We start from the raw sequence: 18,336 nt of genomic DNA on the forward strand, positions 1-18,336 counted from the left end.
AGAAGAAGGACCCTGAGGCAATGTCTCACGGATAGCTGGGATAGTGGAAGGCTCAGTGGACTGCTGAATAACCGCTGGCTCCTCAGACTGGCCAGGTGCGGTGGAATTGGATGCCTGAGGTTTTTTGGACCTCTTTGGGTTGTCGGGACCCAACTGACTGTACCATGAGTAGGGGGCCACTGGATCTACCTGAACATCAAATTTCTTCTTCTTTACCTTCAACTCTCTGAAGTACAGGGAAAGAGTGTTTGGGAAGGGGTAGTTTGTGTTTGTCTCCTGCCCTACCGTAGAAATCACTCTTGACATGATGTTGCCCACATTCAGAGGAAAACCAGCCATAATGGAAGCTACTAACACTGCACGAGGAATAGGAACTGTATGATCATGAGTTGAAGGGTCAAGCCTACTACACACGAAGGTCAACCACCCCTTTGCTTCAAAACTGAACGTGTTTCTCAGAATCTTCTCTCCTGCCTTCAACCAAACTGGAACAGTGCCCGGAGCTGCCAAGTGCTGGGCCAACCACGGGCGAACCTCTTCTTTCATTGACAGCTTTTCTAAGTATTGGGTTTCGTCTTCTTCATTGAACCCCAAAAATTCGTTCAGAGACTTCCCATCAAACATCACCACCTTGTCCCTCACTTTTGTCACCTTTGAATCTCTCACCACATGATAGACATTACAGTAAAACTCTTTCACCATATGTTCATTTGCAACTATGCAACGTTCCTTGAAGAACCCCCAACCCTCTCTAGTTCGGAATTGTGCTTGCACATGTGGGTTTAGAGGAAGAAGATCAGAATCAATAAATTGCCTCTCCGGAATCAACTTTCTTTTGGGTCACCACTCTCGAAATCTGTGGAAGGCTATTTCACTGACAAATCTATCAGCCCATGCTTCCGGTTTTCTTGTTCTCTCAATACCACCAACTTGGGGTTCACCCCCCTCGCCGTATCCTGCACTCTCCCCAGATAATGAAGCTGTGGGGGAGGTGGAGTATTGTGCCTCACTTCTATCCTCGGACTCATCAGACGAGTCCAAAACTACACTCACCGGTTTCTTGAGGCTTTTATCAGTTGGTCCCTTGGAGGTAGGTGAACCTGAGGGAGAGTCATGCAATTGAAGCGAAAGAGACATGTGAGTTGGAGCAGATTCAGAAGTAATACTCCGGGATGGGGCGTACTCACTACCTGAAGAATGGGAGGCAGCTCTATCAGCTTCCCGTATTATCTTGCGGGTCTTTTTGATATTCTCCCGAGTCTGGGGAGTGAGTTTAACAACCCGCTTCCCTTTTCCCCCTCGGGAGGAGCCACCCCTCCCAGGTTGTTGTTCTTTTCCCCCTCGCTGCTTTACCATGATCTGCAAAGGAAAGTCTAACATTGTTAGTTGAGGCATAGGTAGTGAATTGTATAGTACAGTTGAAAGCATGGGTGAACAACCGGAATGCAGAATAGAAGAGGCGCGGACCGTGCAAAAGAGTCACGCGGACGCGCTGGACTGGTGCGGACCGCGTAAAACTGGAGCGCGGACCGCGGTCAAGATGCACCAGAGACACCACTCTCTGAATCTCACTGACGCGGTCCGCACTGTTTTGGTGCGCGGCCGCGCTAGACTGGCACGGACTGCGTAGAAATGATGCGCGGCCGCGTAGGGCAAACACTAAACTGAGGACAGGGATTTTCATGTAAGTCCAATTTATTTGCTCAAATTATGGGTCCTAGTTGTCCCTACTCAGTTACTAATCAAGAAACCATACCCATTGTTTCACATTAACACACTAAATCTACCCTAACAGGTAAAAATAAGAGAGAAAGAAGAAAATAAGAAGTTATACTAACAAGAAGCAAAATAAAATAAACTAAACTAAACTATGAATGAGATTAGTGAGGAATGTTACCAGGGGTTGTGAGAATTTTAACTACTTGAAGCACGTTGTTGTTTTGGTGCACAGTGAAAAATTGTGAGCTCAGGTAGAAAATTGGCGAAAAGGTTAAAATGAAGACTAGGGTCTCTATTTATAGAAAACAATCTGGGCCCCACTACTTACGCGCAGAAATGGCCGCGTACCGCGCTGGATTTCCAGCACTCTTAGTTGCCTGAACAACCCACGCGGACCGCACTGTTTTGATGCGCGGTCGCGTGGGAAACTTCAGAGAGTATGCATTTTGACCTTCTCACGCGCGGACCGCACAAAAATGTCACGCGGACCGCGCAGAGAACTTCAGAGACTCAACTTCCATTGCACCAGCCTGCGCGGACCGCATTGTTTTGGTGCGCGGCCGCGCTGGCAAACTTCAGAGACCTTATGATTTTTGCTACTTGTGCCCTGCACTGGTCCAACCTCAACCCTGCAACATCTCACAAACCATGAGTTGAAAAATCCTAATCTACAACGGAAAAGTAAAAAGAAAGAAAAAGACATGGGTTGCCTCCCAAGAAGCGCCTGATTTAACGTCGCGGCACGACGCATTTTACCACAATATCACTTCAAATGAAGGAGCGCCACCACGTGGCTGTCATCAATCTTTCCCAAGTAATGCTTCACACGATGCCCATTGACTCGGAAAACTTCACCACTTTTGTTTTTAGATCAATAGCACCAAATGGGGTCACCCCAACAACTTCAAATGGACCACTCCACCTAGACTTGAGCTTTCCCGGGAATAACCTCAACCGGGAGTTGAAGAGAAGAACCATGTCACCCATCTTGAACTCTTTACCCCGAGCATACTTGTCATGGAGGTACTTCATCTTGTCCTTGTACAAAGACGAGCTGGAGTAAGCATGAAATCTAAACTCATCAAGCTCATTCAATTGCTCCACTCGGAGATTTGCTGCAACATCCCATTCCAAGTTCAACTTCCTCAATGCCCACATAGCCTTGTGTTCAAGTTCCACTGGAAGATGGCAAGCTTTACCAAACACCAACCGATACGGAGACATACCAATTGGAGTCTTGTAAGCCGTCCGATAAGCCCAAAGAGCATCATCCAATTTCTTCGACCAATCGGTCCTATTAGCATTCACCGTTTTGGACAGAATACTCTTTATCTCCCGATTTGAGACTTCCACTTGTCCACTAGCTTGTGGATGATAGGGGGTGGTCACTTTGTGATTAACTCCATACTTAGCAAGCAATGAATCAAAAGCCTTGTTGCAAAAATGGGACCCCCCATCACTAATAATGGCCCGAGGAGTACCAAATCTCGTAAAGATACTCTTCTTCAAAAATGCTACAACACTTCGGGCTTCATTGTTGGGAAGAGCCACGGCTTCCACCCATTTTGAAACATAGTCCACCGCCACGAGAATGTAAGTATTACCACAGGAGCTCACGAACGGACCCATGAAATCGATGCCCCAAACATCAAAAATATCCACCTCAAGAATTGTATTGAGGGGCATCTCATCCTTCTTGGAAATACCGCCGGCTCTTTGACATGCATCACATCTCTTCACCAATTCACTAGCATCCTTGAACAACGTGGGCCATGACCACCATAGGGAGAAGAGTGACAAGCCTCCAATATGCTCATTTGTTCACTTTCCGATACACATCTCCTTATCACTCCATTCGTGCAAATTTTAAACAAATACGGATCATCCCAATAAAAATCCAAACTATCCAGCTTGAGCTTCTTCGTTTGGTTGGAAGAGAGCTCACACGGGATGTTACCAGTCACAATGAAGTTGGCGATGTCCGCGAACCATGGCATCTCACACATAGAAACGGAAAGACGCTGCTCGTCAGGGAACCTATCATTAATCTCAATACCATCACTTGATCTCCCATCTTCCTCTAATCGGGACAAATGGTTGGCAACTTGATTCTCGCTTCCCTTTCTATCCACAATCTCTAGATCAAATTCCTGAAGGAGTAGCACCCATCTCATCAATCTTGCTTTCGAATCCTTCTTAGTCATCAGATACCGAAGGGCTGCATGGTCCGTGTGTATGATCACCTTTGCCCCCATAAGGTAGGGTCTAAATTTCTCCATCGCGAACACAATAGCCAATAGCTCCTTTTCTGTCACTGTGTAGTTTCTCTGGGCCTCATTCATAGTCTTGCTAGCATAATACACAGGATGGAACATTTTGTTGATTCTTTGGCCTAGCACTGCCCCAACCGCTACATCACTCGAATCGCACATAAGTTCAAAAGGCAAGTCCCAATTAGGAGCAGTGATTAGAGGGGTTGTTGTCAACTTGTGTTTCAGTAGCTCAAAAGACTCCATGCACTTCTCATCAAAAATAAGCTTGACATCCTTCTCTAACAACTTGCAAAACGGGTTTACAATTTTTGAAAAATCTTTAATGAATCGCCGGTAGAACCCAGCATGACCAAGAAAACTCCTCACCCCTTTGACAAAGTAGGGGGAGGGAGTCTTGAGATAACCTCTATTTTTGCCTTATCAACTTCAATTCCTTGCCTTGAGATTTTGTGACCCAATACAATTCCCTCTTGCACCATAAAGTGACATTTCTCCCAGTTGAGCGCAAGGTTGGTTTCTTCACATCTTGCCAAAACCCTATCCAAGTTCACCAAACATTCTTCAAATGAATCTCCCACCACGCTGAAGTCGTCCATGAATACCTCCAAGATATCCTCCACCATGTCGATGAAAATTGCCATCATACATCTTTGGAAGGTCGTTGGGGCATTACATAGTCCGAATGGCATTCTCGAGAAAGCGAACGTGCCATAAGGACATGTAAAGGTTGTCTTCTCCTGATCCTCCGGGGCAATGAGAATTTGATTATACCCCGAGTAGCCATCCAGAAAACAATAAAAGGCCCGGTCCGCAAGACGATCAAGCATTTGATCCAAGAATGGTAGTGGGAAATGATCTTTTCTTGTCACCTTGTTCAGCTTTCTATAGTCCATACACACTCTCCAACCCGTAACTGTCCAAGTAGGAATCAACTCATTGTTGGCATTGGTCACTACCGTCATTCCACCCTTCTTTGGCACACATTGGACCGGAGAGGTCCACGAACTATCCGAGATCGGGTAAACCACACCGGCGTCAAGCCACTTGATAACCTATTTCTTTACTACTTCTTGCATCACCTCGTTGAGTCTCCTTCGATGTTCAAGAGATGGCCGTGCATCCTCCTCCAAGATGATCTTATGCATGCAAAATGCGGGGCTTATTCCCCTGATGTCCGCCAAAGTCCATCCTATTGCCCTTTTTCGCTTTTGAAGCACCTCCACAATGGCCTCAACCTGCAAGTTAGTAAGGCAAGAAGAAAGAATAACTGGAAGAGTAGAATTAGAGCCCAAGAATTCATACCTAAGGTGTGGAGGAAGTGGTTTTAACTCCAACACCGGTGGCTCCTCAATTGATGGCTTGGTTGGCGGAGTTTTGCAATTTTCAAGATCCAAAGATAGTTTCCTAGGCTCATATGAATATGAACCCATTCCATGCAATGCATTCACGCACTCCACTCTACTGGCATCATCATTGGCATCCATGTTAGAAGCAGGGATTCAAGAGGATCTTCAACATTAATCAAAGCACTTGTGTCTTCCACTATCACTGCCGTGACAATGTCCACAAATGAACACACCTCCGTACTATTGGGTTGCCTCATTGACTTGCACACATGAAATACCACCTTTTCATCACCCACATGGAATGTTAACTCCCCTGCTTCCACATCAACCAACGCCTTCCCCGTAGCTAGGAAAGGTCTTCCAAGAATAATAGGCACTTCGAAATCCACTTCGCAATCCAATATGACAAAGTCGGCCGGCAATATAAATTTGTCCACCCGGACAAGCACATCGTCTATTATACATAAAGGCCTCTTTATCGACCGGTCCGCCATTTGAAGTCTCATTGAGGTTGGCCTAGGTTGCCCAATTCCCAAAGTCTTGAAGACTGAGTACGGCATCAAATTAATGCTAGCCCCCAAGTCACATAGGGCCTTAGCAAAGTCCGCACTTCCGATAGTGCAAGGAATAGTGAAAGCTCCAGGGTCTTCTAGTTTCGGTGCCATAGAATGCACAATCGCGCTAACTTGGTGCGTCATCTTTATTGTTTCACACTCCATAGAACGCTTCTTGGTGACTAAATCCTTCATAAATTTTGCGTACCCAGGCATTTGTTCAAGTGCCTCCACTAAAGGAACATTGATTGTGAGGCTCTTCATCATGTCTATGAATTTCTTGAACTGATTGTCGCTCTTTTGCTTTGGTAACCGCTGAGGATATGGTGGAGGTGGTCTAGGCAAGGGTGCCTTTGCCTTGGGTACCGTCGGCTCAGGTATATCAATAATGTGTTCCTTAGACGGGTTCACGGTCTCTTGATTCTCTACCCCGGCCTCATCATCAATATCAATCCGCACATCATTTGTCACTATTGGTTCAACCATATTGCCAACATTCAAAGGTGCATCATCATCATGCAACTCAATTTCATCATTCACAACTTGATTCTCAACCGAGGCATGCACATCACCGCCTCTTCCACTCCTAGTTGTAACCGCCATCATATGATTGTTACCCCCTTCGGGTTCACTACCGTATCACTTGGTAGCGCACCTTTTGGGCGGGTATTTAAAGCTTGAGAGATTTGTCCTATTTGTACCTCTAGGTTCCGGATAGATGTGTTATGCGAAGCCAATTGTGCATCAGAATCTTGGTTCTTTTTTATCATCTACTCGAACATCATTTCTATCCGTCCCATATCACTTCCAGAAGAACTAGGCCCTTGTGACTGAATGGGGGGTGGATTGTTTGGTTGTTGGAACATGGGGGCCTTTGAAAGCCTTGCCCCCTACCACCATTATTCCACCCTCCTTGATTGCTATTGTTGTTGTTCTAATTGTTGTTGTTCTCATTCCAATTGCCTTGGTTATTGCCTTGATTACCCCAATTGTTGCTTTGATTGTTATTGTTCCAATTGTTGCCACCCTGTTGTTGATTATTGTTATTCCAATTGCCGCCTCCTTGTTGATTGCCCCAATTGCCCTGGGGGCGCCATTGTTGATTTCCTCTATTTCCTTGGTAGTTATTGACATATTGGCACTCCTCACTTTGATCATCAAAACACTCATTCGAATAACCACTACCATCGTTGTTGTTGTCAAACTGGTCACCGCTACTTTGAGGTTGTTGTTGCCCTCTTTGCCTCCTTTTTAGCATAGAAACATTCTCCATTGCATTGACTTGGCGTGGGTTTTGTACTTGTTGCAATTGCGCCTTCGCCAACTGATTCATTGTAGTTGTAAGTTCGGCAATAGCTTGGCCATGATCACTCAACTCCTTATGCAAATGGATGATCGTGGGGTCACCTTGGGGTACATTCGCTCGGCTTTGCCATGCCGAAGAGGTGTCCGCCACTTCATCAAGTACGTCACATGCCTCTTGGTAAGAAAGTTTCATAAAGTTCCCACCAGCAAATTGGTTCACAATGCATTGATTTGTGGTGTTGATGCCCCTATAGAAAGTCTGTTGGATCATCGCCTCAGTCATGTCGTTGTTAGGGCATTCCTTCACCATTGTTCTATATCGGTCCCAAATCTCATGCAATGGCTCCGTAGGCATTTGCTTAAAAGCTAGAATCTCGTCTCGAAAAGCCGCCATATGACTTGGAGAAAAGAACTTAGCAATAAATTTGTCCGCCAATTCATCCCATGTGGTGATAGAATGATTTGGTAACCTTTCTAACCAGTCCAACGCTTTGCCCCGAAGAGAAAATGGGAAAAGCCTCAATCTCAACGCATCCTCTGACACGTTTGTTTGTTTGCTGCCCCAGCAAGTATCTACGAAACCCTTCAAGTGCTTGTATGCATTTTGGTCGGAGGCGCCCGTAAAATATCCCCTTTGCTCGAGTAAGGTCAACATGACATTTGTGATTTGAAAGTTCCCCGCCCGGATTCGGGGAGGAACGATGGCACTCGCGTACCCTTGATTAGGAAGAACTCTTGGGACCGCTCTTGGCGGTGGCGGAGGAGGGTCTGGAATAGGATTGTTGTCATGTACATTAGCATTGGCATTTCGACCTCTCCGTGGTACTTGAGGTACCAGAAGCTCATCTTGCTCAACATCTTCAACCTCCTCCCCCGCCAAGGCATTGCCAAGAGGGTCATTTCCGTTTAGAGCCATGTGTACCTGATGGATCAACACAAATAAAGTTAGTAAAAAGAAGGAAAGAGAAGCAAAACACAAAACTAGCTACACAAATAGTCAACACCATAAGCTCCCCGGCAACGGCGCCAAAAAGTGATTAGGTCGCAGCGGACTCAACCTTAGGAAGAGTGGGCGCTAATACTTTTACCCAATAGTGGTATCGGGGTCAATTTCCACAGGGAGCTAGAAAGGGAGTTGGATATTTGCTTAGCCTAGAAATGCGAGTTTGCTTCTAATTGTTCTTCTATCATTTTTGGGTTTTTATGATTATCAACTACAAATTAGCAACTACTAATTATAACTAAATTATGCTAAGATATTAATTCTAGGTTGTATGCAAGATAGAGAAAGGCACTAGGGTCGTGGCATTTACCTAGGTGGTTAATTAACGGGTAGAGATGCCTAATACAAGAATGATGATTATGGGGCTTATGCTATAACCGTTGCACGATTGCACCCACTCTCACACCTCTCGGTAGAAAGAGTAATTTTGCCCAATTGACTCTCTCGAGACCAATTGGGTAGGCTAACAAGCCAAGCAACTTATGGTTCAAGTTGGGTAATTACTCTCTCGAGGTTTTACCCGTTAATTGGGACTACCATTCTCATGGGTCCATCCCAATTCCTTGTTGGGTTAACTTTGGAGTCATAGACACTCTTTCTCAAGAAGAGTCAAGACTCACTAAGCTAGACTTAGTGTTTGCAACCATCAAATCCTAGTTAAAAGATAAAATTAACCCAAATATCAAACACCCAACATCATTCAAGCATTAAACAATCACACCCATTAATTACCCACACTAGGGTTGAGCCACAACCCTAGCTAATGGGTTTAGCTAGCCATAATAGCAACAGAAATTGAAGAAGAAGTTGATAAAATCAACATATTAATTAACTAGAAGGTTAATCTACAAGAATCTACGTTAAAACAAGATAAAAATGCCCAAAATAGGCTAAAACTTGAGTCTCACGAGTGCTGCTGCTATCTGATGTCTAAAACTTAACCTAGAAATAATAAAATATTCTATTTATACTATGCTAGAAAAATCAGATAAAAATACCCCTGCAGGGCTGGCGCGGACCGCGCAGAAATGCAGCGCGGCCGCGTAGGGGTCTTGGCCTTCGATCATTCACTTCTGAAGCTGGGGACGCGGACCGCACAAAGAGGTAGCACGGCCGCGCAGGCTAATGGGCGCGGACCGCACAACAATGATGCGCAACCGCGTAGACACCAGCGCTGACCGCGTAGAAAAGAGCGTTGACCGCGCGTGGAGACTTCTGAAATGGGTGCTCTCTGAATCTCCTAGCGCGGCCGCGCAGCAAATCAGTGCGGTCCACGCTAGGTCCTCATGTCCCTACTTCAATGATTTTTGACATTTGAGCAGGTTTCACTCCGTTTCGAGCCGATTCTTGACTTTCGTCATCTTGTCGCTCAAACCTGCAATCAAGCGCACTTTGTAAGCATTCTGGGTCTATTTTATGACAATTCATACATAAAGCATAGGCAAGTATGGGCATAAAACGTGTAAAAATCACAGTTATCATGCCACTCCTTTAGGACAAAGCTCCAAAAGTTTTGGAGTTTGAAAATATTATTATGTATAAAAAAAGGTTTAAAACAAATAATAATAACAAAATAGAGAAAAACCTAATTGAATCCTCTAAATCACGTACCCACTTCCCATCCCCCCATTTCACTTGCACGTCCACACAACCACCTGCATACATGCAACTGAAATATAGGACATTACACGGTAAAAAATGACAGAAATATGGTATGGGATCCATTACTCCCTTAATTTATGGGATCCATTACTCCCACACTCACAAGTAATTTCCACGTTTATGGGATCCATTACTCCCTCAATTTATGGGATCCATTACTCTCACACTCACAGGTAATTCCCACGTTTTGCCTTACTGCTACTGCCCCAAAAACGTCCGCATTATCCCTTAATGTATATGTAATGCAATTTCGAAAAACTGCCTTACTGGTGCTGCTCCAAAAACCTCTCCATTATCCCACCATTGATTTACCTCCCAAACGTGGGCTTCCAATTCAAAAAATCATCTTTTATCTGCACATCTATATATATCGGATTTATGTGCTTTACATTTTCAAAACCTTTTCAACTTCATATTTTATCTGCTCAATATACCATTCTGATTAATTGACTTTGCAAATATGGCGACACAAATTCATGATATCAAACAAATTTCAGGCAACTCAATGCAATGGAACCTTAAAGTTAGAGTCGTTCGAATATGGGTAATGCCGGATCGCTTTAAGCCGGAAATACCGTATTCAATTGAATTGGTTTTACAGGATTCTAAGGTAACATATCAAACTTTGTCATACTTCCAAACTTATTAATGTTGTCGCATTCTATATAAGGAGGACTTGGGCAACTACATCAATCACATATAAGTCACATTAATCCAGCATTATGAGAAAGTTGATGAAGTTGATGTTCCTAGGTTCATCTGTTTTGTGGCAGCCTCCATAAGTGTCGAATATTTTGTTATCTTTACGCATAAATGTTGTAGCATTTTGGTTCTTATTGATTGTTCATAAAACTTATATTTATCACTGATGTAGCTATCTGAATTGGGATGTGCGAATTCAAGAATTATAGTTGTTAGATTAATAGCCTTACTAGCCCTTTCCATTCTGATTTTGCAAACCTGGGAACTTTTACTTCTCTGTATCATTCATAAACATCATTCATAAAATAGCGTAAACATTCGTATATATAAAACTTATATGCGACTGTTGTTGTCGATATACTTATATGCGACTGTTGTTGTCGATATACTTCATTTTTTCTGTTTTTAAGAAACTTGAGACCAGATGGAAGATTCTTAAAATGAAATCATATAGCAGTAACCGAAGATCAAAATGGTGGTAGTAGTGGTGTTTTTTTCTTGTCTATAATAAACGTGTTCTTACCATGATTTCAAATCCAACATTACACATCCCTAAACTTGAGTATTATTTATTCCACTACATCTCTTCTTCTTTACTTGATTCTTCAATACCTCTTGCAATGGCGCTTCCTCACTTCTTTCTCTAGCTCATTAAGGGTAGAAAAATTGCCGTTGTCTGTCCGTAACACCTTTGCCCTCTCACCATTTACACAGAATGTAGCGAGTTGCCCTCCACCAAATTTCATTCGTGTGAGGATGCTACGCACAACCTCATGCACAAAGTCTATCATGTGACTTTTATACATCATTCATAAGATAGCGTTAACATTCGTAGTATATTAAAACTTTATATGCGACCGCTTGTTGTCGATATACTTCATTACGTTTCAGTTCGCAGGAATGTCTTTCATATTTCTAGTTTTGCCTTTACTTTCTCTATTAGTAGCATTGTTGGCCTTTTGATATAAAATATTTACGATAACTTCACTATAAGTGCATAAATTCTCTATATTAGCATTCTTACTTTTCTATGAAATAGTTGGGATAAGTTTTTAGGCAGTAATCTCCGCTATATAAGAGCTTATAATTGCGCGCTAATAATGAATATGAGTTTTGTAGGGTGATCGTATACATGCTTCAATCGGAAAGTATGTTCTCAAGTTTTTAGGAACAAGATACATGAAACTTTGGCTATATCGTAATGAACTACTTGTCGTCGAGGACCAATAAATCTTGAAGTTGAGGACTACGACACACCACCTAAGGCTAACATTTACTCAAAAGACATTTGTTGAGGAAACAAATGATCCTTTCATTTTCATATGAACATCTTAACTTGCGCCCTATTTGACCAACTAACAAATCAACAAGATGCCATGAGACAGATATTATGTGGTAATTCTCTTTTAATTTGTAACAAATTAAGGTATTGGTTAAAACTATGTTACTCGCTTTATATATCTATTACTATATATAGATGTTGTTGGTAGGTTGTCACCTTATGAAGATGTTAGACCTACAAGCAAAGGAGATGACGAATGTGTGGTTTACTTCATATTGTACTGCGAAATATCAGTAAGTAATGAAAATTTTAATACTTTTTATGGATAGCTTACCTCTATATATTCATATATTAACCTTACCTAGTGCAACGTATAGGAGAAACAGATTGTGGCAACCTTATGGAGCGAACATGTGGATCAAATTCAACCATTACTCGAATGAATCGACCGATGAGCCCGTTGATTGTTGTTTTTCAAGCATATAAACCTCATAAATATCGAGGCTTTACGTATATTACATGGTTTTTTCCCGTCTTTAGTGTTTAAATATTTTTATGCTCTACAATATTAATTAAACAATACTCAGTATGACCTTTGGACGCCAAGTGCTACTTCAAGTTTAGGCCATTCTTTGAAAAGTGCTTTTTAAGTCAGCTTGCCGGTCAGATTCAGCTACTAACTTTTCATTCATACATAGGCAATTACTCTGTGCGTAGGCTGTTGGTTCAGACAAAGCATATGGATAACTCTACGTTGCCACGTCTACTGAATTTAATCGAGGTTTGTCACGTGTTATACTCCTTTTCATTATGCACACAAAATATAACAATACTATTTATAAATAACAATTTTTGACTTATGTAGGTTACTTGCAGCACGTCCGTCAAACATTGAGCGAATCACTCAAACAAGTTCTCAGCAAAGTTACTCTGTTAGAGATGAGTTAGACAAAGGAATTGTAGAGTTCAAAACTATTAGGGATTTAGTTTAGTGCACGCAAGTGAGTTTAATTAACTTTGTCAATTATATGTACTTCATGTTTTCTGTTTTGCATTAACAATAAACTTTTGTTTTTTTTTCTAAATAGGAAAGTAGTTGTTGGATTGCTGCAGAATTGGTAAGTTTGGAACTTGACCGGGGATGGTCATACTTGGCATGCAACAAGTGTAGTCGAAAGGTTGATAAAGTTGAAAATAAATACATTTGTAAGAAATGCAATGAAGATCAATTTTCATGTACTCACAGGTAATTAGTATCTATGTTTATTTAAAATTTTATATATTAAAAAAAACCATAAGTTTAATCAAAATTGAGTTGCAGGTATAGGTTTCAAGTACGAGTTATGGATGGAACCGCTTTTATCTCATTGTTGCTTTGGAATCGAGAGGCTATGCAGTTTATAGGGAGGTCCGCAAAAGAACTTAAGGAAAGCTCCCTTGAGGTATACTACAAAACTTATTATGATTAACTATAAAAATACTTCTAACCTATGAATTTTGGTGTAGAATTCACTTGCGGATGCTGACTGTTCTTATCCAAGTGAACTGGACGCTATTCTTTATAAAAAAATTAATGTTCAAGGTTATTGTTAAGCAAGAGAATATTGAGTCTCAGGTCGAAGTCTACAAAGTTCTTAAGCTTAGTGATGATGATGACCTTTTAAAGGAATACGGTCACAGTTTATTCGAAGACAATATCACTGTAAATTTTTTTACCTCACAAAACACCAAACACAAAATTTAAGTATAATTACTTTTGCACTCATTGAATGAATGTTCTATTTAATTTCTATTTAACAGGATCCAAAGTTTTTTGATGGACAAAGCTCAAGTGGAGATAAGCTTTTCGGGGTAAATTCCATGAAATTTAAAGTTTTATAGCATTATTTATTTGTTTAACAATTATAGTCAACACTATGCAAGTAACAACAGTTTTGCTCTCCAACTGGTATTAAATTTTTTGGTTGTTGGAAGGATGTAATGGCCGAAAGTCAGCAGTCTATTTTGCAAACTCCCATCGATAAAAGCGTATCAGAAAGTGGATCGTCGGTGTTAGAAGATGGTGATGCTTGCAATGTAAAAATATGTCCTTTGAAGACGTATGACAAGAAGACTAGATCCGCTAATAAGGCATCAGTAGCAGTACCAGATGATGACTTCAATTCTCAACTCTCTAGCAACAAGGTTCGCAAGGTCATAAAGAAAGAAAAGAATCCCTGATTGGTTTTACTTCAATGCGTCTAGCTGTGCACTTATATATTTTGTACTTATGTCGTTTCAATGTTCTGCATTTTATATGTTATATGGTGAAATGACTCTACCTATGCAACTTCATATTTTCTTTATCAATCATAAGTTGAGTTATTACTTATGTTACATATACCAAAAATTGATGCGATTTCCGGGAATGAGGATGCTACATTGGTCCTGCTGACTTAGTATGCTGCAGTCATTGGCGGATCTCCTACCTGCTACCCTACTATCCTGCAATGATGTAATATAAATCTTAGTCAGGCGCATTTAGTTCCTTAGTTAATTTCTCCATTTTTGTAATAAGTCTCTCACAATCTTATGGATGCTTATCCTAAGATTGAAACCAATGGTACATGCGTAATCTTTGTATACTGGTGGAGAAACTCAAACCTTCTTTCGTATGTACTCCTGTTCAATGGATAAAACCAGCTCTTGGTTGGATTAAAATTTATCACTGATGGTAGTTTTATTAGAACTAGCAGGAAAGCTGGGATTGGGTGCATTGTTAGATATAGCAGTGGTGATTTCATCTTTGCATTCTCGATCCTGATCCAAGCCAATAGCAGCTCATAAGCTGAAGCTACAGCAGTGAGATTTGGGGTAGAATGGTGCACTCAACAGGGCTACTCTAATATTCATGTGGAGACTGATTCTCTTATTGTCACTAACATCCTCATCAAGCAAGACACCAATAATTTGAAGCTGCAACACATTATCAATGGTACTACTGCAGTGCTTGGCAACACTGTAAATTGTATCTCTCACTACCTTAGAGAAGCAAACCAAGTTGCGGATCTGTTGGCAAAATTTGCTTCTACAAGTAGAAACAGGACCATATATCACTCTCAAGACAATCTTCCTAGAGAGGCAAAGGGGTTGATTCAACTTGACAAATGGCAGTTTCCTTCCTTTAGGAGGAGATATAAAAAATGTAATTTTTTTGTTAGTTAGGTTACTAATATGATGGAAAGGTTTTTTTGTATAGGCTATGCCTTTCCTATTTGCTAGGCAATTTTTGTAGACTCGAGGCAAGGTTTCATGTCCCCCTCTTATCATTGTAAGTTTTAATATAAATGGTAGGGGTCCAAGTTTAATATAAATGTCCCCCTCCAGCTCTATTCATATGCTGTCTAAGTTATAGTAGCTTTCAACCTTCATATGAGACGAAAGGTTCACGTCCCTGATGTTAATTTCACAACATTGTCCTTAGTACAGTAGCACAAAGCATGATTTGTGTGCGGTACGAATCAAGAAAAACAAGTTACCTCGCCATATTGATGTGATTGTTGATAAATTCCCTTGAGAGGAATATCAATTTCATTTGAGAAAATGGAGGAACACAACGTGCCAGAATATGGACACAGTAAAAAGAGTGCTCGGATAAAGTTTAATCAGAAAATGCACAGAAAGAATGTCTTTGACACAGTTGATGAGATCGTTGTCCGCAAACTAGCTTCAGAAAGCTGTTTATTGTAGAGACGAGATCATTTAAGTTGATAGCAGCTTCTAAAGGAATTGAAGTCAGACATAGACCACCTCAATGCTAAGAAGATTAGCATGGACTCTAAAGATGATGAATTGATAAGTATTCTAAATGCAGATATGAGGCATCAGTCAGAAGATTGGACAAATTGTCAAAGTGAGATTCCAGCATTGATTTTGGATGTCGAGCTCTTAATATATAAAGACCTTATGTGAGATGAAAGGTTCACGTCCCTGATGTTAATTTCAGAACATTGTCTTTAGTACAGTATATTGGTGGACAAACTCAAACCTTCTTTCGTATGTACTCTTGTTCAATGGATCAAACCAGCTCTTGGTTGGATTAAAATTTAACACTGATGGTAGTTTTATTAGAACTAGCAGGAAAGCTGGGATTGGGTGCATTGTTAGAGATAGCAGTGGTGATTTCATCTTCGCATTTTCGATCCCGATCCAAGCCAATAGCAGCTCACAAGCTAAAGCTACAGCGGTGAGATTTGGGGTAGAATGGTGCACTCAATAGGGTTACTCTATAATTCATGTGGAGACTGATTCTCGTAATGTCACAACATCCTCATCAAGCAAGACACCAATAATTTGAAGCTGTTTATTTCAGATGTTATATATAAAGACCTTATTGATGTGAGATGAAAGGTTCACGTCCCTGATGTTAATTTCAGAACATTGTCTTTAGTACAGTAGCACAAAGCATGATTCGTGTGCGGTACGAATCAAGAAAAATAACTTACCTCGCCACATTGATGTGATGGTTGATAAATTCCCTTGAGAGGAATATCAGTTTCATTTGAGAAAATGGAGAAACACAACGTGCCAGAATATGGACACAGTAAAAAGAGTGCTCGGATAAAGTTTAATCAAAAAATGCACAGAAACAATGTCTTTGACACAGTCGATGAGATTGTTGTCCGCAAACTAGCTTTAGAAAGCTATTTATTGCAGAGACGAGATCGTTTAAGTGGACAACAGCTTCTAAAGAAATTGAAGTCAGACATAGACCACCTCAATCCTAAGAATATGGAGTGATTGCATTTGTATTTAGGCAGTGATCTCCGGTATACTCCCACATTGGTTCTATGTCTATGTTAGTGTACTATGTCCACTTGCTAGGCATGACTAAGCTTAATATAACAAACAAATGAAGAGGAAATAATTAAAATTCTTTTCCCAATAAAGAAGAGGAGCTACTCAATTGAAGAGTAAAAACATTATGGTCTCTGGAAAAAAGCAAGAAGGGCATACAAAAGGATTAAATCAGATAGAAAAGCCCCTCCAATCTCAATTCTCATTGAAGACCGGGTAAAGGAGTATCATGAGCGCTCGAGACTCATTGCATTACACAACTCAAAAAGATATACATAAAGCTTTATCAACACTTCCCTATTCTCAATCATAGGTAAATGATACAGATTAGTTGAGAAGTCTAGACCAATGATGAATGCTAAAGCTTTAATTGTAGTAGTCATACAGGTGAAGATCAACATATAAAGAACAAATCAGCAGCCAGTAGGTAATGAGAAGAATAAAACCACAACATTTACAGAAGACAAATGATTAAGGATGAGTTTCATCACGGAAATACCTTCACAAATGTATTTACGGCAAGTATAGCAAGATCAGGCTGGCTTTTGCATAATTGATAAGATATAAGTATACAAGCTTCTTTAACTCCAAATTCTCTGTTTGCATGCAGTTAACAACATCTGTGAAGAGTGAAGAAACATCTTTCCCAGCAGTCATAGCAGCAATCACCTTTTTGACAGCATCTTTTCTCTTGTCCTGCATTGGATACATATATATAAGCACCTCCAAAATTTCAAAACAAAAAAAAAGGGAATGGCCAGCACCGGGCTCGTCTAAATTCGCCTCTAGACGCGAAGGCAGACGCGACCAGGCCAGCCACAAAATTAAAAAAATAGTGAAGTGAGGGCATCGCGCGCCTCACTTTGCGAATTGTTATTTTTTTTAATATATTTTTTCTTTCTTTTTCTTCTTAAAACGTTATAGTTATTTCTTAAGGTAGCTGCGCCTGACTTTAAAGTAGTAGAGAAGACCTTCAACTTCAAAAAACCTAATTCAGTTTCTCACCCCAATATTTCAACTCCAGCGTGCCTCAACGTCAATCAATTTTATACCAACATGTATGTCGTACTCCTGCTTTCATGGTTTTGCATTTGCTTACATTACTTTTTCTGCTAAATTTGTTGTAGTCAAGCCTGTTGTGGTTGCTTCAGAAATTTTCGAGTTCGACCTACACTATCAGAAGTTAGTTTAGCATCGGAATCAACAGACTGAGGGGTTGCCAAGAAGTCGTACATAATTTCTGATAGAATTGCGAAAGACTCTACAATTTGTCGGAAAAAATTCTATTTTTACGGCTTTTTGACATGGAAAACCAGAAAAAAAAATCGCAAGAAAAAATCGCATATGCATACAGCAGCAGAAACGAGCCAAATTTTCGTCGAACGGTATGAAAACTTTGACATAATATAGATTACGAGTAATATTGCAGTTCTTAAAATAATTTGACGTAAATTCGGTCTCTTCTTAAATTTATTTGTACTAGGTTCATCTGTTTTGTGGCAGCCTGCTAAGTTTCGGCTATTTTTTTAACTTTTACGCTAACTTTTGTAGTCATTTTGGTTCTTATTGATTGTTCATAAAACTTATATTTTTTCACTGATGTAGCATCTGAATTGGGATGTGTCGAAATTCAAGAATTATAGTTGTTACATTA

The 18,336-nt window shown here is 40.7% G+C and overlaps 1 protein-coding gene across 1 annotated transcript; it reads left to right on the forward strand.

Annotated features, from left to right (window-relative positions):
- Positions 1-10,322: 10,322 nt before the first annotated feature.
- LOC109221623 lies at positions 10,323-14,066 on the forward strand. Its single transcript, XM_019386091.1, has 6 exons — positions 10,323-10,472; positions 12,935-13,092; positions 13,168-13,288; positions 13,429-13,548; positions 13,647-13,697; positions 13,821-14,066. The coding sequence occupies exons 1-6, from the start codon at positions 10,323-10,325 to the stop codon at positions 14,064-14,066; spliced, it is 846 nt and encodes a 281-aa protein (XP_019241636.1).
- The last annotated feature ends 4,270 nt before the right edge of the window (positions 14,067-18,336 follow it).

This window comes from Nicotiana attenuata, unplaced genomic scaffold (genome assembly GCF_001879085.1).
Source record: "Nicotiana attenuata strain UT unplaced genomic scaffold, NIATTr2, whole genome shotgun sequence".
Taxonomy (NCBI): Eukaryota; Viridiplantae; Streptophyta; class Magnoliopsida; order Solanales; family Solanaceae; genus Nicotiana; species Nicotiana attenuata.